Below are 23,964 nucleotides of genomic sequence, written 5' to 3'. Positions count from 1 at the left end.
ATTCCTAATATTGTATTATGACTCCATTTATTTGACAACTTAATTTCGTTTTCACATTAAAAGCCTCATCCAAAACATACAATCAGCTTATAAAATATGATACGTTGCTATAGATTAAACTACCCCAAAACATATAAAGTAGTTTAAAAACAGTACACAATATTAGCAAAATGTACTACAAATTAAATGTAGGCTATCATAATACTATGATGCATTAACACATGAGCAGCATGTACATGTATAATAATCAAGATGGAGTGTTTAAAGTACATCCTTACTCATAATAGAGTATTTTTGAATTGCAATACTTAATACAGTCTTGGCCCCCAGCAGTGTGGTGTCGGCTCCCAGCGGGGACCGAAAGAGCATTCAGGCACAGCTCTGCTCCTGGCCGGAGGAGGAGATGATACTACTGGGTGCTGAGCTCTCCTCCTCCCTCACAGATTTGTGTCTGTCCACAGAGCGCTGGTCACTGCCATATGTCCCGTTGGATGCTTTCTCAATGTTTCATCTGATTTCTCACGGAATTCGACCAGTTAGCACTGCTGACAAGAACTTTGAATAACTATATAGAAATGGACAAAATTCTCGTTTACTTATGTACGGCATACTGAGGCATCAGTATTACAATCAGACTGTTTAATAACCAGTTAAATGTTCCTCAGCATAACTTTAAGTAAAATATACTTAATTCAGGATTGACGTAATTAGGAGAGGTACCACAGGTCCTTCCTTCCGGCTGCTGTCAGGTTGCACAACCAGCTTTACTCCCAGTAGACCACATGACACTAAAAACATGTGCAATAATAGTTATAATAGTTATTCTGTCTGTATATATAATATTTCAGTTATCGTGGATTCTTTACTGTTTTTATTGCTTATTTGCTTATTTATAATACTTGTTTTTTTACTATGTCTCTTGTTTGCACTATACCCTATGCTGCTGTAAATCCTGTAAATGTCCCCGCTGCGGGACTAATAAAGGATTATCTTATCTTATTATGTCTGAAACTAGATTATTTATTATTATTGATTAACTGAGATATTAATTTAGCTTTGATGATTTATCAACTTTCCACAAGTGATCAATTCTCCTATAAACAATAGCAGAATTGATGACTTGTGAAATGTTACATTGATGAATTGTTACATTCCTCAACATTTATTGATGACAAGAAACAAAATCAAGAGGGATTTTCAACAACCTGGCAACCCAAAAGTTCTTCATGGTTTATAACCACAGACTGTATGTTATTTATAACAATAAGAAGCCTAGAGACAAGTGGTCCATCAGTCGATCGTTAGACACTTAATGTGCATCATAAAACATTTTCAATCAAAAAAATGTATTATTCTAGATTTTCAACTATGCTGATTTGCTGCTTTCCTAAAATGTCAAGCATTAACAAGTCTAATGAAGTATTCTGTTGTTTTCAAATAAGCATTCATGCAATATTCTCCGAGTAATTGATCTGCACGGTCCCTGAACTTTTATCCAGGAAAATATGACAAATATCCTATCTGTGCTGCAAACATGGAGAAGGTGAGGTGAGGCGCTAGAGAGAGAGAGAAAGAAAGAGAAAGAGAGGGAAAAAGAGGGGAGGGAGGAGGGCAAAGTGTGTTTGTGTGTGTGTGGAGCAGAGAGAGAGAGAGAGAGAGAGAGAGAGAGAGAGAGAGAGAGAGAGGTAGGTGGTGCAGTTAAGCAGACTGAGCCAGCAGCGAGTGAGGAGGCGACAGAGCGGAGGTGACAGCGGAGAATGGAGAGGAGCCCGTCCGCCCGGCGAGCTTTGACCGCGGCGAGCGAGGAGAACCCACTCGGCCCTTTCCCTCTGGAGCCAGCGTGCTGAAAGAAACCGGGAGGAATTAACTGGGGGGGGCAAAGGAAAGGAATGGCTGATCCTCTGCGGAGGACTTTACTAGCGAAACTCCGGGGGAAGAAATCCAAGAAAGGAGCGACGGTCTGCGGCGGCGGCGGCGGCGGCGGAGGATACTGCTCTGCTGCTGCTGCGGCGAACGGGGGCCGAGAAGGTAAAGAGAAAGTTTTGCAAACGCAGCGAGACTCAGACGAGGCTCGTACACCGGTAGTCTTGGAGTGCACGCCAGAGAGAATGAGTACGTACGAGAATTGTGTTGACGGGCCGATGGTGCGAACAGAGGGGGTGGTGGTAGTAGTAGTCCGGGAGAGCCGTCCCCAGAAGCGGAGCAGCGGGGGCAGGGTCCGGGTTAACGAGGAGCTCCTGGGGGTCTCACTTCAAAGAGACGTGCCCGCTGCGGGGCATGAGTTTGGGGAGGCAGATAGGAGCCACCGGGGGCCCAGATCTGACGCTGACAGAATCGCGTTACCTGCGGGGGTCCCGCCGCACGGAGGACCGCATGTCCAGAGGAAACACTACGTCTCGGTGCCGCGGCAGTGCAGCGTCGGGGACTCGATCGGGTTCGGGGACAATTCAAATCACGGTCTGTACCGAGCACAGGTAGAGCCGCATGCCGGGGTCAGTCGACCAGAGGGCCGGGGTACTGCTGCGTGTAGCGACGGGACGGAGCCCAGAGACGGAGGACACTGCCGGCACATGGCTGCTGTGACGGCGGCTGTGAATGAACGCAACGCCAACCGGAGTTTTGACAACAGCCGGACTTTGGAGACGAACTCGCTCGTTTGTCCGGACAGTGCGCAAAGAAACACGGAAGAAAACATCGTAATCAGAAACGTGGAGAGTTATGGGCCTGAGTATGCGGGGGACGTTAGAGGGACTGCAGGCGGCGTGCAGAGCCCGACCTTTTTCCCCACAGAGTTAGAAATATGCGACATTAACATGGCATCCATCTGCGCCACAGAGGGGTCACTAAGGTACACTTTAGATAGTGATGATGATGATTATTATGATAATGAAATTCTGCCCTTTTACGAAACTATCAGAGCAAAAGGTGATGGTGATGGTGATGGTGATAGAGATATTGCAGAGCTGCCACAGCCCGGGCTGGATAAAGGACAGCTGGATGATAGTAATAGCGCACAGGAAACAGACAGGCTTAGGAACCAGCTGAAAGAAGCTTATTACCTTCTTATCAATGCTATGAATGATATCAACCTGGATGTCCAACAGATTAGTGGTGGTTTAACTGAGCAGCAGGCCACCTCCTCCTGTAGTAGCCACTCCAGGGATAGCCTGTGCTCGAGGTTGTCTGCCAAAAACATGGACAGTGACTCCTGGTCCTCAGGAGGCGACCACAGCCCCCAGCAGGTGTCTGACACTGACTCGCTCCTACTTTGCCTCAGTGGGAACCTTGAGTCAGGCCTGAAAGGCAGGCTGAACAGTAAGAGTATGGTGAACCTGTCTTTGACCAAGAGAGGACCCACATTACGGCGCTCTGCTAGTGACGGAGCTATCAGGTGTGCAGGTGGTCCCTCACTCTATATGCAGAACCCTGGGGGTCCAGAAAGCGTTGGCGATAAAGGGGCCACAGAGACAAAATACTTGGAAGGGGTTAAAGCCACAGGTATAGGTGAGCTGTCAGATCACCAGGTGCTTTACAACACCAACAGCAGTGATGAGCTGCTACAGGATGCTGGCGGTGACGAAGACCGTGGCGGGCAGCTCAACGAGAGCAGCGGCTCGGTCAACAGCCTCACCGGTTCTTCAGACGGCAACGCTGACGCCTCAACAAATCAGGGTCACAACAACATGCAGGAGCCGGCTGACGCCCGAGCACAGGGGGCCCGCTCAGTCAACAAGGGGCACGGCGTCACCGTCAACAAGATGCAAGAGTGGATGCACAAGGGCCGTTTGTTGTCCTCTGAGATGAAGCAGCGCATCGAGGGCTCATCTTCTCCCCGCAGCGGAGGCCGAAGCCAGGACCGGCCCTGTCCTCAGGGTAACCTCGGTGTGTCCAAACCGAGGGTCCAGACATCCAGCAGAGGGGTTAAATCTGTCAAGGCCAAGTCACCAGGGCAGCAGCAGCCAGGTAGGAAGGCTACACGGAGTGGCCTCAACTCCCGTGGATCCTCTAAATCAGAGACCTCTCCCCCTCCTTCCTCCCGTCTGATTATTGTCATCCTCCTCCACTCGTAGTAAACTCCGTCTGGTGGCGGTTCACCCTGCACTCCTCCTCTTCTGGATGCAAAGCAAAGGGACGAGACACCTCTGACCTCTTTTGCTTTTCCACGATTCTCTAACCGGTGGCGGGTTCTGTCCTTTACACTAATTTAGGTGCATTTTAACACTAAAATTAATAGCACATCAGGTTTGTAGGTCGGATCACTCACAGTGTAGTTCAGTAGCAACTAACTCTCTCCCCCCTCTGCTAGCTGCAGTGGTGTTTTTCATGGTGTTTGGTTGGTGGTGGGTTGGTTAATGTGTTTGTGAATGACTTTTGATCATGTACAAAATGCCAAATGATTTCCTGATTGTGTTTTGATGTGTTTGTGATGTGGTGAAAAAACAGGAAAACATCTGTGTCAAGAAACCGTTGACGGTAACTGGTGATATCATCTTATACCAAAGGACTCTGTTTAGGTGCAGCTTAAATGTGAGATATTCAGGGATTAGGTGGGATGTGCAATAGTCTAAAGTTTACAGAGTTGGCAAAACAATCTCACCACAAGGTACATTTAGTAGCTGTTCTCGAGCTTTCAATCATATCACCAAATTTTCCTCTGCGGATGGAGTTTGCCCGGTACTTCTCATCCATGTTGACTTACAAACCCTAATGACCACTTATTATACACACATTTAATTGCATTTACATGATCTGATGCTTTGCACCACCTTGCAGTGACGGTAACATGCAATACATTACAAGGGGTGCACATTTTGCATACATTTAGTCACCACTTCTCTGTGTATAGTGCATGGATTTACTACATGAATTGCTCTTTTGTCCATGCTGCCCTGAAGTGACTGCACACAGGCCAGTGTGCTAGTTTAATCACAGGATTCGGAAACTGCCTGAGTGGAAAACTTTGTATTGACATTTGTTGCACCCGATGTGGAACTGGCCTGGTATGGAGCAAAGACATGGCACCGCCTTTATATTCTACCCCTCATAGTTTTGTATGTGTGCGTGTTTGTGAGTGCCAGTGTGCGTGTGTGGTGTTCTGTAAATCGATGACCTGCCATGTGAGCAGGCGGTTGTTGACTGTCAGTGTGCTGTGCTGCTAGAAATAGAGTGTGATCTCTGAGGCTGCTGTGCGGAAGGCCTGTGTTTGACTTCCAGCCGCGGTTTGCCCAACATAGCTCCATCTTTTACAACTCAAAACTCTTTCCTCTGCTCTGTAGTATTTCAAATAATATAGACGGGGCCCTTTCTTGATAAATTAGTTTCCAAGGTCTCTTTCCCCACTTGATTCTCATTTTTTCCCCATTTTGCTCAGCTTTCCCTTCCCTGTCCTCACTGAACTTTTCCACAGCTGTGGCCAGAGGAATCCAAAGCAGTAGAGAAGCCACTGCAGTTATTCTCTGTGGTAGTGTGTGTGTGTGTGTGTAGGGGGGGGGGTTGGGCTGTCATGTTGCCTTCCTCCCCAGTCGTTTGCTCTGGACAGCTCCCTGGTAACTTGCATTTTAAAGAGACTCTGGATTGAATATTTAGGATGCCATTCCCGTTGTTTAACTTGTTTGCATTGTGTCACTTAATTCCTTGCCGTGAATGAACTAAATGAAGGGCGATTAAGCATTTATTAAGGTCAGCTCTGGACTTATCTTGCCCCTCTGGGCCTCTCAGCGCTTCACAAAGAGCCATTAAAAAAATGAAAAGCTCCAGTGGATTGCTTGTCTTGGCTTGAAACTCTTCATTGAGTTTATGCAAATATTGATATAATTCTGGCTTTCTAAAAATAGCCCTGTCCCCCCCCCCCCCCACCCCTGAGTGCTACTTGGAAATGAAACTTCACTATGAAGTCATAGGACAAAAATGTTGGCTTAATTAGACTGCAGCTAATTTATTTCTGTTCTGACTTGTCCTTTTAATTACTGTGCTAAAAAAAATCATGTCGATTATCACCCACAGCTGTGTGTGTGCCGCTTTTTATGTATGTGTGTGGGTGAGGGATATTGTGCACATGAGCATGCATATGCAAAAACCCGGTGTGTACATGCATGTGTAGTTGCAGTTGGAGGATTTATAGTTTTGTTGTGTTGTGCTGCGGCAGAGGTTTGGCCCGCCGGCAGGCAAGCAGTATCCAGGCTTCATGTTTTGGACAGACCTGAACTCAGGAGTGGTGTGTCAGTCAACGCTGATGTTGAGACTGAGCCATAGACACCACAAACACAGGAGTGTGAGATCCACTCCTGGGAGGCAGATATTTTGGTCTTTGATTTTTTTTCTTTCTTTTAACTTTACCCCCTTTTTTTTTTCAAACAAAGAGGAAAATCTTACTGTGTTTGCATGACTAGAAATAGTGACCACAATAGAAAAGAGCAGCATCGGGCAAAATAAGTGAAAAACCTTTTTGTATCTCCCTCACAACTTTTATTTTAGAAGAATAGTTTACCAGAAACAAAATAAGCCTATCTCACTAAATGTCATAGAAATATAGATGAAAAGGTCAATACCATCTCATAACTGTTGGATATAAACTATTGCCAGCAGCTGGTTAGCTTAGCAATATATAGCAATAAAGACTAAGCTAGCTTTTGTACAAATTAAACAAATCAGATATGAGATATTAATCAGCGAGTGTTAGAGGTTCTGGTAGGCTAATTTTGTTGCTTTGGACAAACCCATGCTAGCTGTTTCACCCTTTTTTCAGTCTTTGCGCTAAGCTAAGCTAACCAGCGGCTAGTTGACGCTTCATGTGAACCGTACAGGCAAAAGAAAGGTCTCAACAGTCTAAATCACAGCAAGTAAACAGGTGTATTTGCCATATATGAAGCAAAGCTTAGGCACACGGTGCATTATTGCTCAACATTTTGAATACATTCTTTCTTGCTTGCTCAGCTGATTCAAAGCTAGAATGAGACGAAGAGTGCAGGTGTAATATGATCATGTCAGAACGATGTTTTCTGCGTTGTGCCATAAACCTTGATACTGAGCCTCAGAGTTTTTGTTTTTTATCACATGCATTTTTCTTGTCTGGTGCGTCTGTACATGGACAGATTTATGGAGAATAGTAGCCCTAAAGACACATCAGGTGATTAAAGAGAAACTTAAAGCAGAAGGGTTCATACCAGGATGGTTTACAAGATGAATGAGTCAAAAGTGTACAGGGCGAACTAGCAATTATCCTAGAAACACACTGGATTGTATTTATTAGTTGGCAGAATTTTATCGGGAGCTACTGCACAAAGCTTTGTTGAAGGGCCTTTCAAGGACTTGTCTTACAATTAACAGTGTTTTGGACCTAATTGGCACACTGTTAGTCCATGTGCCTTTGTACAGTCCCTCTTCTTAAACATTTGAATCAGTTTTTGTTTTTTTTAACAGAAACAATGAGACAAGACAGAAGAGTTACTGAAAGAGCTGCAACATTGAAAAGAATTTGGGTTTCGAGCCAACGCATCGAGGAGGAAGTGGCATTAGCGTTAGCAGGCTGAGCTGCCAGGACGCCTCAACGGGATGCAAGTGTTGACATGTGATGCAACCCTGGACGATCTCAGCCCTGCATGGGTGTAAAAAGAAAAATCTACATTGAGAATCCTCATTACCATATGAATGAGCGTCAACAGGAATGCATGGCACACAGCAAAAGAGGGAATCTTTTGCTGTGTGCGGGGGGCTGAAACTCTGTATACACAACAAAGTGTTGTCTGTATGGAGGAGAAAACTAGCTGGTGTGTGTTTTGCACTTATCAAAAGAGAAGGAATTTCAGGAAATAAAAGAAAAGCCTATGGGAAAGTGGATCTAGTGTTTTTGTCTCAGAGGAGAGAAAGATTCAGAAGATTAAGACATGAGTATAATTGGGTTTACTGTCAGGCTCATGTGGCACAGGTCCATACCAGCACAACCAGGAAATGAACTTTTTCTTTATATGTGTGTGCATTCCTTTTGGCACCTCAGACAAAATCACTCCACCTCTCCCTCTCTTATTCTTTTTTTATGTTCTCACACAGACGTGCACCCTTGCATTATGTGCTCTGGCCATCTGCTACCTTCAGGTCAGGGGTGTGTATGCCCTGAACACATCATCTTCATGCCATCGCTGCACAGAGAGCCAGGCAGTGTTTGCTCCGTTATGGAAATCTCTCTTCTCTTTTTCTTTGCATTGTGTCGATAGGAGTTCAGTGTAGGTAATTGTCATTGTCATAGGTCTTTCCTGCCAAATAACAACCAAAGGGAGAATGAGCTGATTCTTTCTTTTACTTCTTTAGTAAGCTATCTTGTTATATGTGGTAACATACGAATTGGCATAAATGAAAACTTTAAAGAGTCAACTTTTAAAAGTCTCCAAAAAGTTATTTCTTACTGGAGTATTGCGCTGGTTTTGACTTTAGAGTAGTCTTTCCCTGCCTATTTAAAAAAAGAATCACCTTAAAGTTTTCATTCTAAGTTAAACTGCAGGTTACTTTCTTAATTAATCAATTAGTTGTTTGTTCTTGAAAATGTAAAAATGTTGTGAAAAATACAGACCTCAATTTCCTAAAGCCCGAGATGAGGTCTTTAAATGGCTTGTTGTGTCCAAGACCCAAACATTTTCTGTTTACAAAGAAAAGCAGCAAATCCTTAACCGTAATACATTTTGCTTAAAAAAACCCAACTATTCATTGATCGACTAATTAATTTATCAACTAATTGCTGTAGCTGAGACTACCACCATATCTTCATCATTCCCCATCCGAACGTGTACTCATAGTTTTTTTTGTTAATGGCTTGAAACTAACTTCCTATCTCTTAAATGCTTCTATTTTGTTCTTTGTGTCTTTGCCTCTCAGTGGCTAAGTGAGCATTACAATGAATTTATCTTGAAAAACAGTTCCCCTTGCTAACTGTATATTATTGCACAATATTTTTAAAAGAAAAGCAGACTCGGAGAGGCCATTATCAAATTTGTCTGATCAATTATCAATTAATCAATCATAGATAACTTTTCCTATCAAATGCAGTTAAGGGGGAAATGCTGACATAATGATGTGTGAAGTCGAGAGGAGCTGGAGAGTGTTGTGATGATTTCATATTTGACACCAGTGAAAATGGCTAAAATCTCAGTCCTTAAGTTAAAGCCAGTGTCCTGCCGTTGCTCTGGGGAAGGTGTTACTCCCATGAGGCAGTGCGACAGTGGAAGGAGACAGCGGCGAGACTGTAAACCTGGAGCTGTGGTCTGGAATGCTGCTCGTGTCAGAACACGCTTCCTCTTCCAGTTATGAAAGACCCCTGAAAGACGATGGCATGCATAACCATCTCACCTCTCTTTAGTCTTGCGTTACCAGATCGTGCGTTGGCGGCAGAGTGTGTAGATTTTGGATCTGTCTTGGTCTTAAAAATCTTTCCCCTTTCTCACAAAAAGTTCTTCTCTAACTCTCTCCTACAACTTATTCCTTTTTCCCCATCCACAAGTTAGTTTTCGGTAAGGGCGTAAAACAAACTTATCTTCTAGATCTTTAATTTTTCCTTTTTTGTGTGTCTGTGCCTCTAAATTACTTTAAATCCAGTGACTTTTGAATATCAGTTGACATTCATTTGATTTTGTTCATCTGGAGAGAAGAAACTCTCGACTATAGGCTAAAGAGCCTGTAGTTTGGGATCTGTCCTGCTCTTTAAAGCATTTTTAAGATTTTTTGTAAACCACAAGTCTAGTGTACAAAAATATCTAATCACTATTGTAATGCAGGATACTTTTCTGTAGGTTTCATGTAGATTCAAATCTAAGTAATAACACTGCTCGCAGACCGGGTTTAAAGGGTTACAAGGAACTCCAGGCCAGAACAGATGAAAACAAACCACCATAGCAGATTGGGCCTACACATTAACCCTTGGGACTCAGTATAGCAGCAGAATGCTTTAAAAGTGTTCCTGTTCTTGCAACTGAAAGCTGTTTTTGTCTTACATAATCAGCTGGAACACAGAGGAGGGCATCCCAGAAGCAATTTCATCCCACTTTTTATCATATTTGTCATATTTCTCAAGTGGGGAAAAAAAGTTGAGAAATAAAATTCAAGACTTGTGTTTGCTGTGAGAGGAGCTCTCCTAACTGACCAGACTTTGAGGCATTGGAGATGGCAGTGATTATTGCTAGTTGTTTTATAAAAGTTTAGAGAGGTTGGTTGACTTCCAGAGAAAAGTAAATCCCAGTGGAGCCCTCTGCTCTCTCCCTGCCGCTTTCAGGGCCTCGTCAATAAAAGCAACCAAGCAAAAAAAATACCTTAGTTTCAATCGACTGAGTAGAAGTTATGTAATTTGAAACCATGTGTTTTTTTGATGTACTTCAGTTCCCTTCCCCCTGGACTGCTTTGGACTAATAATACTAGAACATTGTATTTTTTTTCTGACTCATTCACTTTTTTAATACCACAGCCACTTATGCACACACAGGATGCCCTCTGTTAGATTTCGATTCTGTAAAGTGAACATATTCCCCAGTCTGTAATTTGGTGGCTGTAGCTTGGCGTGCATGAAAATGCATTTCCTTGAGGAAAGGAAAAGTTGTCATTATAGCATGTGGAGGGGCTCGTCTGGGAGCCGCCGAGGATCAAAACAGTCTTTTACACGAGCCTGCTGTACATGTTAGAGCAAGACCCTGCCCTCAGCACCTCGCTCTGCCCGTCACACACACACACACACACACACACACACACACACACACACACACACACACACACACACACACACACACACACACACGCACATACATGTTCAGAGGTTGTTTTTCACCCGCTGCACGTCTCATCAAACCTTGTCAAAATAAGAGCAAGCCAGATGATTTGCAAAGGTGCTTTTTGATTTCTAATGAAAAACCCATTCTTACTTTCTGATTGGACCAAAGAAAACATCCAATACCACATCAACACATTCAAAGCTATGCAGGTCTTTTATTGCCCTCTTTGGGACATTAAAGGGCCCACCTTTATTATTTGTCCTTTTTCACAACACATAGCGCCACTGGCTGTACTTACCGTCGCCCCCTTGCACACACGCACACATACACACCCTCCCCTCTCTGCTCTATTTTCACAGCTGTAATGACGGCGGTTTCTCACTCTTTTCCTAGTTGCTGTGAGGGAAAAAGTGTGTGTCCAATCCCTCTATCTCCCTATGATCTCTTTTGAATTCGAAGCCCACATATTCCCAAAGCTAACACTCCTAAAATGGGAAATCACTGAGGAGAAAAGGGGGAGGTGCTCCACGGGTACTGTGGTGGTGCGATTGAAAGTTTGAGTTTGGTCATAAAAACCAAATGACAATAGTCCATCCAAAAGTTCTAAACATATCACAGTCAATTGAGAGAAAACAAAGATGTGGCTCTTTTTTCTGACTGACTTTAAAAGGCAGAGACAGGAATGACAGAATGGATGAGAGAGGAGAACTCTATAAAACCTAATGACGTTATTCAGCGTTTCCACACCTGTGGTTTCTTGATACAGATGTTTTCTTCAACTTGACAGAACGTGAATAGTCTGAGACTCGTTAACTTCAGTTCAATAATGATTTAAATGATGATCATGATGATGATTAGTTTAGTTTTTTTTCTCAAGAAGTTGTAACTCTCACTCTTTCTCCTTCCATCACACCCTCAGCTTTCATTGAGAATGTCCAAACCCCCTGTGCTTATGGCCGTGAGGTGGGCAGGGCCAGTGAGTCTTCGTCATGGCGGTCACCGCTCACCACCATCACTGTCTCCAAGAAGCGCAACTGGCTGCAGCAGAGCTCCCTTGGGAAGAATCAATGCACCAAGGACGAGCTGCAGGGAATGCTGGGAGCTGAGGAGGAGGGCTTCCATCAGCCGCCACCTCCTCCCAGTCCCTCTCCAGACCACCTGAGACACTCGGGGGGAGCTTCATCACGACCAGCCCGCCTGCAGCTGCCTCAGGTTAGCCTCAAGGTCTCTCTGTTAGCAAGAGATTTGGGAAACATGCTTCTTTCACTTTCTTGGTTTTTGCATGGCGTTATGTATTGGTTGATTACCCACTGTAACACCACAAATTGTCCTTCATCCATGGAGCAAACAAACAAAATATAACCTGTTAATCAATGAGATAAGTTCGTGCTAGCAGATGGTTTTGCAACTTTTGGATGAAGCCAGATTAGCCGCTTCCCCTGTTTCCAGTCTTTATGCTTAGCTAACCAGATGCTGGCTGTAGCTTTGTATTTAGCACACACACATGAGAGTGCGATGGATCTTCTCGACTAAATCTTGTAAAGAAATAAAAGTGACTTGGGACAGTGGTTGCTGAATGTTTCAGTTCAGGTGACATCATGCTTTCTTTTGTCTTTTCCTCAAAATGACATCAACTTTGCATGGTCCCCTTTAAATATAAAACAACAACAAAAGTTTACCAGGAAACTTCTGTCTTGATTTAGATCACCGTTGGTCAGGCCAAGGTATCTCCTCACTCTCGGAGCGTGGACCCAGCCGAGGAGAATGACGCAGACGATGAAGGAGAGATCTGGTACAACCCGATCCCCGAGGATGATGATGTGGAGACATCTAACAGACCCTCCTTTCGGCTGCTGGTTCCCCCCGGTGCAGAGTCCCAGAGGAGGCCCAGCAGGGGAGGGGATACGGGTCACGGTGGCAGGAACCTGGGGAGCGGCAGCAGCACCGTCGGGCCAGAGGCACTCGGGGAAAACCTTGCTGGTGGTTCAGGAGATGGGAGTCAGGGGAATGCTGTACATTCCACAGAGGCAGTACATCTGCACAGACAGATGCTCGCGTGCAAACCACAGGAGGAAGGGGGGCCTTCCACCAGCAAAGCCACAGGTAAGGCAAAAAAAAAAAGAAGACACATGCACACCTCCATTCATTCTTACTTTGTTTCCCTCGCTGCTCTTTGTCGACTTTTTCATTCAGTCTTTCCTTCACAATACTTTGGGCCAATGCTTGAGGGCCAATTATTGTTTAGATTTTTGTGGTTGCGCACACCTTGAGCACAAATTACAGCTGTTGAAATTGCTTCCAATCAACAGATTTATTTAGCTGCACCTAATTCCTGGTTTACTACAGCTGTATTTAGAAAAAGTATTTAAGTCTGTACCGCACCAAAAATAGAGTATTTCTGAGTTTAAAATAAAAATGTAACCATCCTAGATCCTAGTTTTTTTTTTCTTGTTCTGTTCTGTTTGATAGAGGCAGACAGGAGCTTTGGCTGTCTAATCATATCACTCCATATCAGTGTTCCAGATAAAAAAAAGTTTAAGCAGAATTAACATAAATTAACTGAAGCACTCTTTCTGCACTTTTTGATTTACTTGTGTGCTTGGAGAATGTTGACAACTCTGGTCTACAGCGACGGCGTAATGATGACAGCCAGCACACGGCTCCCTGTCTCTTAATAAGCTCAGTCTGTTTTTTCTCACTTCCGACTTTTTGTTCTCTCTGATGTGGCAACATGGTAGTTTGAACCAATTGGCACATCTTGAGCTGAGCCTATAATTACAACTTTTGACAACACTTTTCTGTGGCACGCAACAACCATTTCTAGTTGTAGGAGCACAAAGCGAGGCTGAATCGTTTGAATACTCTGAGCAAAGTCTAATACTTAAAGCTTTTAGTCCTCACAGCCACAGTTTACTGCAGGAATTGAGCATGAAATGAGCTCAGGAATGCCTTTGTCCTGTGAAATAAAACCGTTTTAAAAGTTGAAACCACAAGTCATTGAGACCTGTTCCTATAAATAAAAAGAAATAAATGTAGATTTTAGTCTTCGGTGTTTCAAAACAATAATCAGTACATATTAGAAACGGTTTATCTGACAAGAGTGGAAAGTTCTTAATAGCTTAAGGTGTTATCTCCCAGAACAAATCTTCCCGATACAAGGACACATGTTTGATTGGCTGCTGATAAACGCCTTGATCCTCATTGACTGGCATCAAACTACTAGCTCTCTCTGACATCACGTGTGGCTCAGCAAAAAAACCTCCGTCATGAGAGATGCTCCTAGTAGGATTAGGATTAAACCAGTCCCGAATTAGTCTCAGTGTTCCGGTACAGGACCAGCACTAATCATAGCGTACGGAGCTAATTATATTTATTCTATATCAGCCTGCACCTTTTTAAAGGTTTCACTCCTAATATGCAGTACAGGTGAAATTAGCTGGCGTCATAAGGGCATTTTTTATGTTGTGTAAGCAGATGAGTGGACATAAGTGGAGGCTTGAGTTGATTGCTCTGCAGTTTTAACGGAGAATAAATCGTCTTCTGAGCTTCTGTGAACGGAAAGGCTTTTTTTAATGTGTGCTGAGCTGTCTACATTTTTTAAACTTGATTAATTTTCCATCAACTTGCTACCACTCAAACACCTGCACCTCCTTTACATTCTGTAATAAGCTTCTGTTTAACGAGTAGCATGTCTGTGATAGTGTGCGTTTACTGGTTCTCTGAATGGGCGCTGTGAAAATCAGAAGCGGGAGCAGAAGTGTTGGTTTTTTTTTCACTTTTCCCTCCCGCTCCGGAACTGCCTCCCTCTCTGCTGCCTGTTGACTTTGCAATTGATTCCTGTGGGTTTGGCGACTCCATCCCACACTTCACTCCGACTAAAAAGAGCAACAAGCCCAGCTACGTGTCATCAAAGAGGAAACACTCATTACTGGTTTGTTTGTGTGTGTTGTGGATGCAGTGGGCCAAATCAAAAGAAAAGGTAGGGAGGTAAAATATTGCTTTAGTTTGAAACCTCCTATACCTACATATTTTGCTGTGTGTGTATTGTGGTTGCTGTTAACTCAGTTTGTATTGGCTGCAGAATGACACTGCACTCCTCCTTCACTCACACTGGTGGAGAGGGTTGGAGGATGGTTGAGGGGAGTGAAAAGGACTACAGCATGCTGTGGATGCTCACTCCATCCTGCATTCAGTGTCTCATCTCCACATTACTGGGTCAAACTGGGCCTGCTTTTTAGGGAACATGGATAATTACCTAAACAACATTTAGGTGTATATTTTTCCAGATTTTTCAGATAAACTAGATCTTTATGGCTTAAGGTCTCTGAAATACCAGATAGCTGATGAGCTGGTCACTCACAGGCAAGTTTGTTGTATGCCTTAAAAGAAAAGGAAATAAGTGCATTTTACCATCCTGTCATAAATGAAATACAAGTAACAACATCTGCAGTGGTTGGAGGGTTATTGTTCGAAAATGTGCTTTGACAGGTTCTGGCTGGTGGATAATGACAAATGTATTTCTTTAGGCCAAAGAAAATCATGATGCAGCAGTTTTAAACTATTTTCGCATAGATAAGGAAATGCTGTACCAAACTAAACCTCACTAAACACATGTGTTTGTTAGTAAAAGCATCATTGTTACCACGACAGCGAGCAAAATCTTTTCCGCATCTACTGTATCTGTGTTTAGGATACCACATCATGTGTTGCCTCACCACATTTTGGTAAATGTACCCACGCCTGGTAGGAAACAATAACCTTTGATGTAAGCTTTGACTAAGTCTTTAAGTACAGAACACAAGGAGTGCAGCCACAGTGTTGAACTACACTAATTTAGTCCCATCTTTTATTCAAAAAATATGAGTCCTTACAGACTCCACTCTATTTGCAGGCCTAAAGATTTGACAGGCCTTTCGTTGATTGAGCACGAATAAGAGCGCTTGCTGAATTAATGAAGCAGCGCAGATGTAGATGACTCTCTGCTACTATAGCTTTCCTCTGTCCGGCTGGCTGGTTCTTTTTCCCTCACCGGATACACTCCAGACTCCTCGTGTGCTGCCTATTGACTGACTTTTTGTCCATCTGAATGCTCTATTTGTATGGAGAATAATGATTGATGGACTTTGGGGGTGGTGAGTGTGGTGTGTTCCCAAATCTCTTGTTCTATAGCGCCTGTTTGGGGAATCTGACTTGGCCAGCGCTCAGAGTGGGATCAGAGCTATTTCTGGGGGTTGTTTTGGTCACGCTGCCTGCTGGTTGGAGAGTTGGCCCCGGCTGCTAAAGTTACATGAGAGTTCAAGCCTCTGTGAGCTCGAATCTGGAATCTAATCTCGGTGGAGCAACAAAGTGAGAGCAGCACTTCAAAACCAGAGCAGATTCCTTAGCTTGGCAATGGATGTGAAGTTTGGGTCACATAGTGTTCTCATGGCTCTTTCTTTCTGGTCTGTTCTTCATTTCATTGCCAGAGCAGCTGGAGAAAACTGTTCTGGTCTCTGTTTTGATGAGTAAAGGATTTATCTTTGTACAATAACGCATAATCCTTCCTTAAATGGTCATGTATGTAATGGTGATAACAATAGAGAAAGAGCAAAACAAGTCATATTCTGAAAAACACGCCGACCAGAGGGGAAAACAGTCAACGCCACAATATGCAACTAAGGCCTAAAAAAAAAAAAAGCCTGTAGCTAGATAAAAACATCAGATTTAAGCATGCCAAAGTATTACTTTAGCACCCTATGTCTAACAGGGGTGCAGTTGATAACTAAAACAATGATGAAGATTATGAAGTTAGCTATTAGCAAGCTAAAGCTAGCTATGTGTTAGCTACTGTAGTTAGCTAAGGCACTTGCAAACATAATACTGCTTAACTTTCTGATTCATCCACATTACACTATAGTGGAGTTGTATACTGTCAAAAAGCTTTACTTTAACTTACAAAAATATATTTAGCCTAAAACTAGCATTTGGACAAAATGCTTGCTGCCCACGTAATTTTAGGCCTACTGAGTGCCAGGATCCTCAGTTCCCCCAATGCTCTTGCTGATGCCTCGAGTCATTTTGCCTGTATTCGGCACATAAAAACTTAGTTATGGATTATTTTCAGTTATTGTTGTTTTTCTACTGTTTCTTATTGCTTATTTATAATACTTGTTTTTTTATTTCATTTTTTATTTTTATCTTATCTTTCTTCTACTATGTCTCTTGTGTGCACTTTACTCTATGCTGCTGTAAGCCTGCAAATTTCCCCGCTGCGGGACTAATAAAGGATTATCTTATCTTATCTTATCTTATCTTATTTACCCTGTTGGTATTGTATTGAGTGACAAGGTGGCACCTTCATACAATATAAAGTCAATGGAGAGCGATGAAGTGTTTTCCACTCCGTTGTGGGCAGGACTAAAATGTGCTCTGTCTCTATACTATCTGTAGTTTAGTTAGTAGAATTTTTTTTTCCTGACAGTGTATTTGATTAGAGGTTTTCCAGTGGTGATTATAACCCCTAACCACTATCAATATAAATCTCACTATTGTCATTATTGATTCATCTTTTCATTTTTCTTTTCAATAGAACAGTAAAAAAAAAACAATGCCCAAAACAATTTCCCAGGAGAGCCTAAGGTGATATCTTCATGTTGCTTGTTTCTGGACCAACAGTCCAAAAACCAAAAGATGTTCAGTTTACTTTGATAAAAAGTAGCAAATTCTCACATTATAGGGTTTGGAAACAACAACAGTGTAGTTGAGGTAAATGATCACAACCATTGGTTCAGATGCAGTGGGGTGCCTCCACTATTGAACACTACAGAAACCCATTAATGTTTGTCATTCCTCAAACTGTTTTAAATGAATTGTTGTTTTAGCACTGCTGTTATTTTATCCTATAAGGTATAGTGTCTCACTGCCTCTTTGTGTCATCAACAATAAATTCCACTACGTGTGCTGAAAGAATTTAATATTTTATTGACGTTTATTGCAATAAAGACATTCCATCATAAAATCATTCAATTAAGATTGTATCTCCATGTAATTCTTAGTGCTGCAACGTGACTTGTTTTCAGATAAAATAAATCAGTCGTGAACACTCATCACGTAGCTGTTAGTGCCTTGTTGTTTGGACAGTTGCAGTGCAGCGAGGCCTGTGTGGCTGCAGGTTGTCCAGAATTAGCAGCCACTCTGTCGGCTGAGCTACAGCAGAGCAGGAATGCCAGCAGTGACAGGCCAGCTAGGCTACATGAGGGCTACTTTGGCAGGGGGCCATGTTGTGCTAGTGAGAGGGCCTGCATGCTTGGATATATTAGCAGGGGTTTTGTAACCATTGTCATGAAACGGCCGGGCTCCCGCGGCCCCTGAAAGGCCTTCCAGCACTGAATGATTTAGAGCCAAAAGAAGAGGGAGCAGCACAGAGCCTGGCCACGGTCACCGGGTAAAGAAACTACAGGACAAGTATGCCATTCACCGGTTTATTTGCACTCCCCTTGTTTGTCAGCACATCCTGGTCTTTTCTGATTTTACATTTATCACCCACATTTGGCGTACATGCTTGTACGCACACACACATGCACTCAAGTGAATACAAGTGGTTTTACAGGGGTAATCAGGGACAGCAGATTATTGTCTCCCTCCAAGGCTTATCAGAGTTTGCTCAGTGTGTGTGTCTCTTTTTGTCACGCACAAACACACATTGTTGTTGGCAAGGTCCCTAGAATTGTATCACAGGAGGACATTGCACATTATCCGATTATTATTTACATCTTGCCCTCACATACACACCCACACACCCGTCTCCTGCACCTGTCTGCTGCCAGCGTTGTGTAAAGCCCTCGTCATAAATTCCTGGGCTTTGTTAAGAGGTGTCAGTGGTCGGGTGTCTGAGGAGTGCTGCAGGGTCATCGAGGGCATGTGTATGTATGTGTGTGTGTGTGTGTGTGATATTGGTCCCCATGCATGCATATTTACATGCACTCTCTCTTTGTGTTACAGTAATATCGTGAGTGCATGTGCGTGTTATAGCGATGGTGGTACACACAGATACCCGGTTCAGGTCTCACCCAGAGAAATGCAGACCTTTTGCCCTTTGACCCTGGAACATGGCCCTGGAGGGTTGGGTGTCAAACCATCGCCCCTGAACCTCAGCTAGTGAGGTGTCACGTTACTCTCTTGGCTGCTGCCACAAGGCCAAAGGCTACAGAGGACACAGCTGCATGTGTGTGTGCGTGTTTGTGTGAAGCCACAGTCATTAACCATGCAACAGTGGTGAACTGATCTGCCTTACATGGCTAGTGGACGTTGCCCCAGTTCATGTTAATTGTCAATGAAATTGCACAATAGCAGGACACTGCTGGTAGCTGTTTTGATTCTCACTTTGAAGGCTTTCAGGTAATGTGAGATAAGAGTATTTGAAAGTATTACATAGTCAAGTAAATGGACATTGATGTCGTCTTTTCTGTGTCCTGCATCTGCATTATTCTAGGTATGATACAGCAGTTTGATTGAAATCAGTTAAATAAGATGATAGTATTAATCTGATATTGGTATACCAAGTATTGAGAGTGATGGACTTGTTGGTCGTTATCCTACAATTGCTTATTAATTCTTCACTCAAATATTTACATCAAGGAACTTTTGAGTCTTTAGACTAAAATAAGTCTACTTATTAACTAAGCTAATTTTTTTGGCCCTGACTTGTAGTGTTTTCATATGAATAAATTAAGCTTTAGTTTAAACTAGAGACAGAAGTGTCATTACTATAAATAAACAATGGCATTGCACTTCTATATAACCGCATTTGAACAGCAGTTTTGATACATTACAGTTTTGTAGCTAAATACATTCCACTTATATCATACATGTCCTTCTCATTGTACTGGTAATACAGGTAATAGAATGTGTAGAGAAATTAAGATTATAGAAGCACTCAAAATTTACATCATGTACGTGGAATTTCACTCCTGAAAATCTTGTTCCAGACCTGACCAGTGCTCTCTGTGTACCCTGACCCCACCCCAGATGTTGTTTGGTTAGTTTGCACCTCCAGTGCCCTCCACCCATGTTCTCCCTTCTGAGAGCGCCTCTGTGTCCATTATTGGCAGGAAGCTGTGACAGGGAAGGCTACTCAGCCAGGGGGAAAAGCAGGCTAAACATGGTTTGGTAAAGGAATGTGAGAGAACAGCCGTGTTCATTTGTACATTCACCAGCCAGCTTGCCAGCCTTCCAGTCGACCATCCAGACCTCTGAGTGCCTGGACAAGGGGCGCCTTTGTCCCCCATCTGCCTGCTCCACCCTGCCCTGCTCCTGCCCCCCATCATACCCTTCTTTCCATCCTGTTGGACCTCCTCTGCCTCCCTCTTTTCACTTGTGGGCCCTCGCCCCAGAATAGCACAGCAGGTCCCCTCTGTAAATAGAGCTGGTGATGTTGGCAGGGTCAAGCTCTCTCTCTCTCTCCCTCTCTTCTTTCAACTTAGTATCTCTTTGTTTCTCTCCTACAGGAACGCTCTGTTGTTTCTGAGGTTTATCCAGAGAAAGTAATTAGCTGATAGGAATGACAAATATATTATACTTGAAATGATTGAATCCAAAATCATGGATTAAATGATCATCAAATTAAATGTCTAAATGGCTCATCAGGCCCTAGGCTTGGCGTCTTGTTTACTATCTAGGCTCTCCCCACAAGGGTTACAGAAGGTAAACCCTTCCTGCAGAGACATGTAGTGCAGCCTTAATCTCCAATAGACCCAGGCAATGAAGTATTCCCTCTAAAGTGTAAAAAAGGAAAGGTTAGCAATGAAGGAAATCTTATCAAAAGGTGCTGAATGTAGAAAGTAGCTGTTTTTTGTTTGAGACCGGCTCAAGATTCCCGTTGGTCAGGATGCTCGTATTTTGACAAATTCCACTATAATCCCTCAAATGGCTCCATGCCATCTCTTCCTCTCTTTCTTGCCTGATCGATTATTTAAATGTGGCAATTCGCTGAAAGGGAAGTGATGGTTGCAGGCCCTTAAACCAAAACAATCGGCTGAAAGACACTAAAAGACTCTTTGATATAAAAATATTGAGTATAGCAGCATTAAACATTATACGATCAAAAGCCCGGCCACAGAAAGGCTCCTGTTGAGTAAGAGATCTGTTTGAAAAAACGACATGCATCAAACTTAAAGTCACAGCTCAGTCCTGTAGACTAAACAATGGCTGTCACTCCTGCGTAGAACTCTATACCCTGACATTTCATGTTGTAGACATCTAGTTAGGCGAGAACTGACTTCAAGGTCCAATCCAAATGGGTTTTTTTCAACTTGAATAATGACTAAGTAACTCTAGCTCAGCCCTGAAGCAGTTGGTGTCTCTAGACGGACATTTCCCTGTTTGTAGACCACTGTTATTCTTGGGGCTGCAGCTAATGACATTCCACTTCAATTTTCCTGGTGGTTGATTGAATGAAGCCCACTTATAGCAAAAGGGGCCACATGGAAACTCTTCGTGAACAATTGAATTTTTGATTTTTAAACTGCTAGTTATCTAAATCACTGTCTAGGTTTACATATATAGTCTGTAACTGCATTATAAAGTGCTCAAGTGTTTATGCCACGCTGCTTACTCTACGTCTGTCTCTGGATTACACGGTTGCATGTAAACCCTATCACTTGATTATGTGCCATGAAAGGTGTAGTGCTTCTCTGAGGGACTGTAAATCATGGCTCATGCACACTTTGCCTTTGGTTTTAGTCTTTTATTTCCTGTCTGTCTTCACTGGACATTTGAGCAGTTGCTTGTAATCCTGGAAGTGAGGCGGCTCGTCTAGTGAAACCAGGGATTAGAGAGATTTAAGAAGTCGTACCCATTTGTTCCTGCAAGTAATCCAAAAAACCTTTCTTAATATATTTCCTGCCACAGAATTTGTCTGTGAAAATGTTTCAACTTTTTCATAAAGTGTCAACCAAAGAATAATCTGAATTCAAAATGAGCCCGGCTCGCATTTTTAATCAGTGTCTCTCTTGCCCTGTTTTTTCCTCTCTAGATGTCCCTGACTTGCCCAATGCTGTCAGCTCCCCTCCCTCCAGCCCGAACCCGGCCAAGAAGAGCAGTTCCATCAACTGGTCCTTCCCAGATAAGATCAAGTCCCCGCGCACCGTAAGGAAGATCTCCATGAGGATGAAGAAACTTCCAGAGCTTAGCCGTAAACTCAGTGTCAAAGGGACCCCGAGTAGCAGTAACAGCAACAACGGCAACGGAAGTAGTTCTTTAGAGCCCAGAGCCCATTCTCCCCGAAACAACGCGAGTGGGTCGGAGGCCGTCCCCCAATCCTCAGGCCCTCCCAGATTAGCTGCATCTGGGGGTGGGCAGGCCAGCCGTAACGTGATCTCACGCTACCACCTGGACAGCAGTGTGTCCACGCAGCACAGCTTCAGCAAGAAGAAAAACAACGGCAGCTCAAAGTCCGCCAGTAAAGGCGGTTACCTCAGTGATGGGGACTCGCCGGAGCTCGTGGCCAAATCGGGGAAGCACGGCTCCTCAGAAGTGAAGGGGGGGAAAGGCAAGGAGACGGAGGGGGGAGGTGGAAGCTCTAAACTCAGTGGCACGGAGCTTGACATTGATGCTTTCCGCCATTACAGCTTCACGGAGCAGCCCAAGTGCAGCCAGTACATCTCCGGACTGATGAGCCTGCACTTTTATGGTGCCGAGGACCTCAAACCTCCACGCATTGACTCCAGAGATGTCTATTGCGCCATCCAGGTGGACTCAGTTAATAAAGCACGGACCGCCCTCCTCACATGCCGAACTACCTTCCTAGACATGGACCACACCTTCAACATCGAGCTGGAGAACGCCCAGCACTTGAAGCTGGTGGTGTTCAGCTGGGAGCCCATGCCGAGACGCAACCGCGTCTGCTGCCACGGCACGGTGGTTCTGCCGGCGCTCTTCCGGGTGACGCGCTGCCACCAGCTGGCTGTGAAGCTGGAGCCGCGGGGCCTGATCTACGTCAAGCTGAGCCTGATGGAGCAGTGGCAGAACTCGCTGGATGGTGGGCCGCACGGAGACAGGGAGCCACAGGTGTTTGGCGTGGAGGCGTGGCGGGTGGTGGAGAGGGAGAACATGGGACTGATGGTGCCGCTGCTTATAAGCAAGTGCATCAATGAGATCGAGAAGAGAGGCTGCCAGGTGAGTCGATGTGTGGTTCAAAGAGTTTGGCTTTTAGAATAAAAATAGAAAAAAACAAAAACGAATCAACCAGGTGACACTGTGACAAGCTATGTTTCTGCTGGTTATGATATGTGCACCAGCTTTTGCTTTCCCTTTTTTGTTAATCTGCCTGTTCTATTACTGATTAATCGATTGATAGCTTCGACAAGAATTGTGTATTAACCTTCAAATTGCTTGTTTTTTTCTGGCTAAAATCCCAACCATATTCAGTTTAAAATGATATAAAAAAAGCCACGGACAGACATATTTGAGAAAATGCATACAGGGAATATATCAAATTTTTGCTCTTTAAATGATTGATTAGTTGTCAAACTTGTTGATCATTTCTCACTGGATTGATGAATTCACCAATGATATCTGCAAAATATGATTATTTTCATTATCATTTAATCTCTAAAAATTTGTTTCTTGATAACCATCACAGAGAATAGTGATTAATTTCTTTAAAAAGGGCTCAAGTGACAAAATGTCTGGCCAGCAGTCCAAAACCCAAAGATATCAAACTAGCAAATCCTATACACAGTACAGGGTGGTTGATTTTAAAAGAAGGCTTGTAGGATACAATTATATAACTTTTTTTGTATGAGAGAACAGAGAGAGAAATAACCCCACATTCATAGCATCCTTCAAGCTCAGTATGCCGTGAGACAGGTGCTCTTCAGCCAGTTATAATGCTGGATGAGCAGAATATACAGAAGAGATGCATTGCACTTCCTGGGGCGGCCGGCTCTTTTATTCATATAGGAGAAAGACTCGGGGTTAACAGACCGACGTTGTAGTGGTGTTGATGGTGGAGTGTTCCCCTGGATCATGTGATCACCTCTTGTATTGTCGTCGTGTCCCCCCCCCCAACCTCCACACTTCATGTGGTCTTTGAAGCCGAGGAGAGGCGGCGGCGTTTCTCTTAATTAGAGCTGAGACAGCGGCAGTAAAAGTGTCTGGCCACTGCTCCTGACTGATCACCCTAGGGGGGCATGCCAAGGGGAAGCGGGTGCCTCGGGCCAACAGACAAACATTAGGCCTC

General features: G+C 43.7%; 1 protein-coding gene across 1 annotated transcript in view; it reads left to right on the top strand.

Moving 5' to 3' along the window:
• The first annotated feature begins 1,986 nt into the window (after positions 1–1,986).
• The window catches only part of syde2 (synapse defective 1, Rho GTPase, homolog 2 (C. elegans)), a 44,678-nt gene continuing 22,700 nt past the window's right edge, over positions 1,987–23,964 (top strand). Inside the window, exons 1-4 of the mRNA XM_054603311.1 lie at positions 1,987–3,963; positions 11,665–11,957; positions 12,449–12,848; positions 21,757–22,898. Of these exons, the coding sequence (XP_054459286.1) occupies positions 2,109–3,963; positions 11,665–11,957; positions 12,449–12,848; positions 21,757–22,898 (3,690 nt within the window). The 5' untranslated portion in view covers positions 1,987–2,108. The remainder of the gene's footprint in view (positions 3,964–11,664; positions 11,958–12,448; positions 12,849–21,756; positions 22,899–23,964) is intronic.

The sequence above is a fragment of the Anoplopoma fimbria genome, chromosome 8, assembly GCF_027596085.1.
Source record: "Anoplopoma fimbria isolate UVic2021 breed Golden Eagle Sablefish chromosome 8, Afim_UVic_2022, whole genome shotgun sequence".
NCBI classification, from domain to species: domain Eukaryota; kingdom Metazoa; phylum Chordata; class Actinopteri; order Perciformes; family Anoplopomatidae; genus Anoplopoma; species Anoplopoma fimbria.
This window is presented reverse-complemented; position numbering and strand designations above follow the sequence as displayed.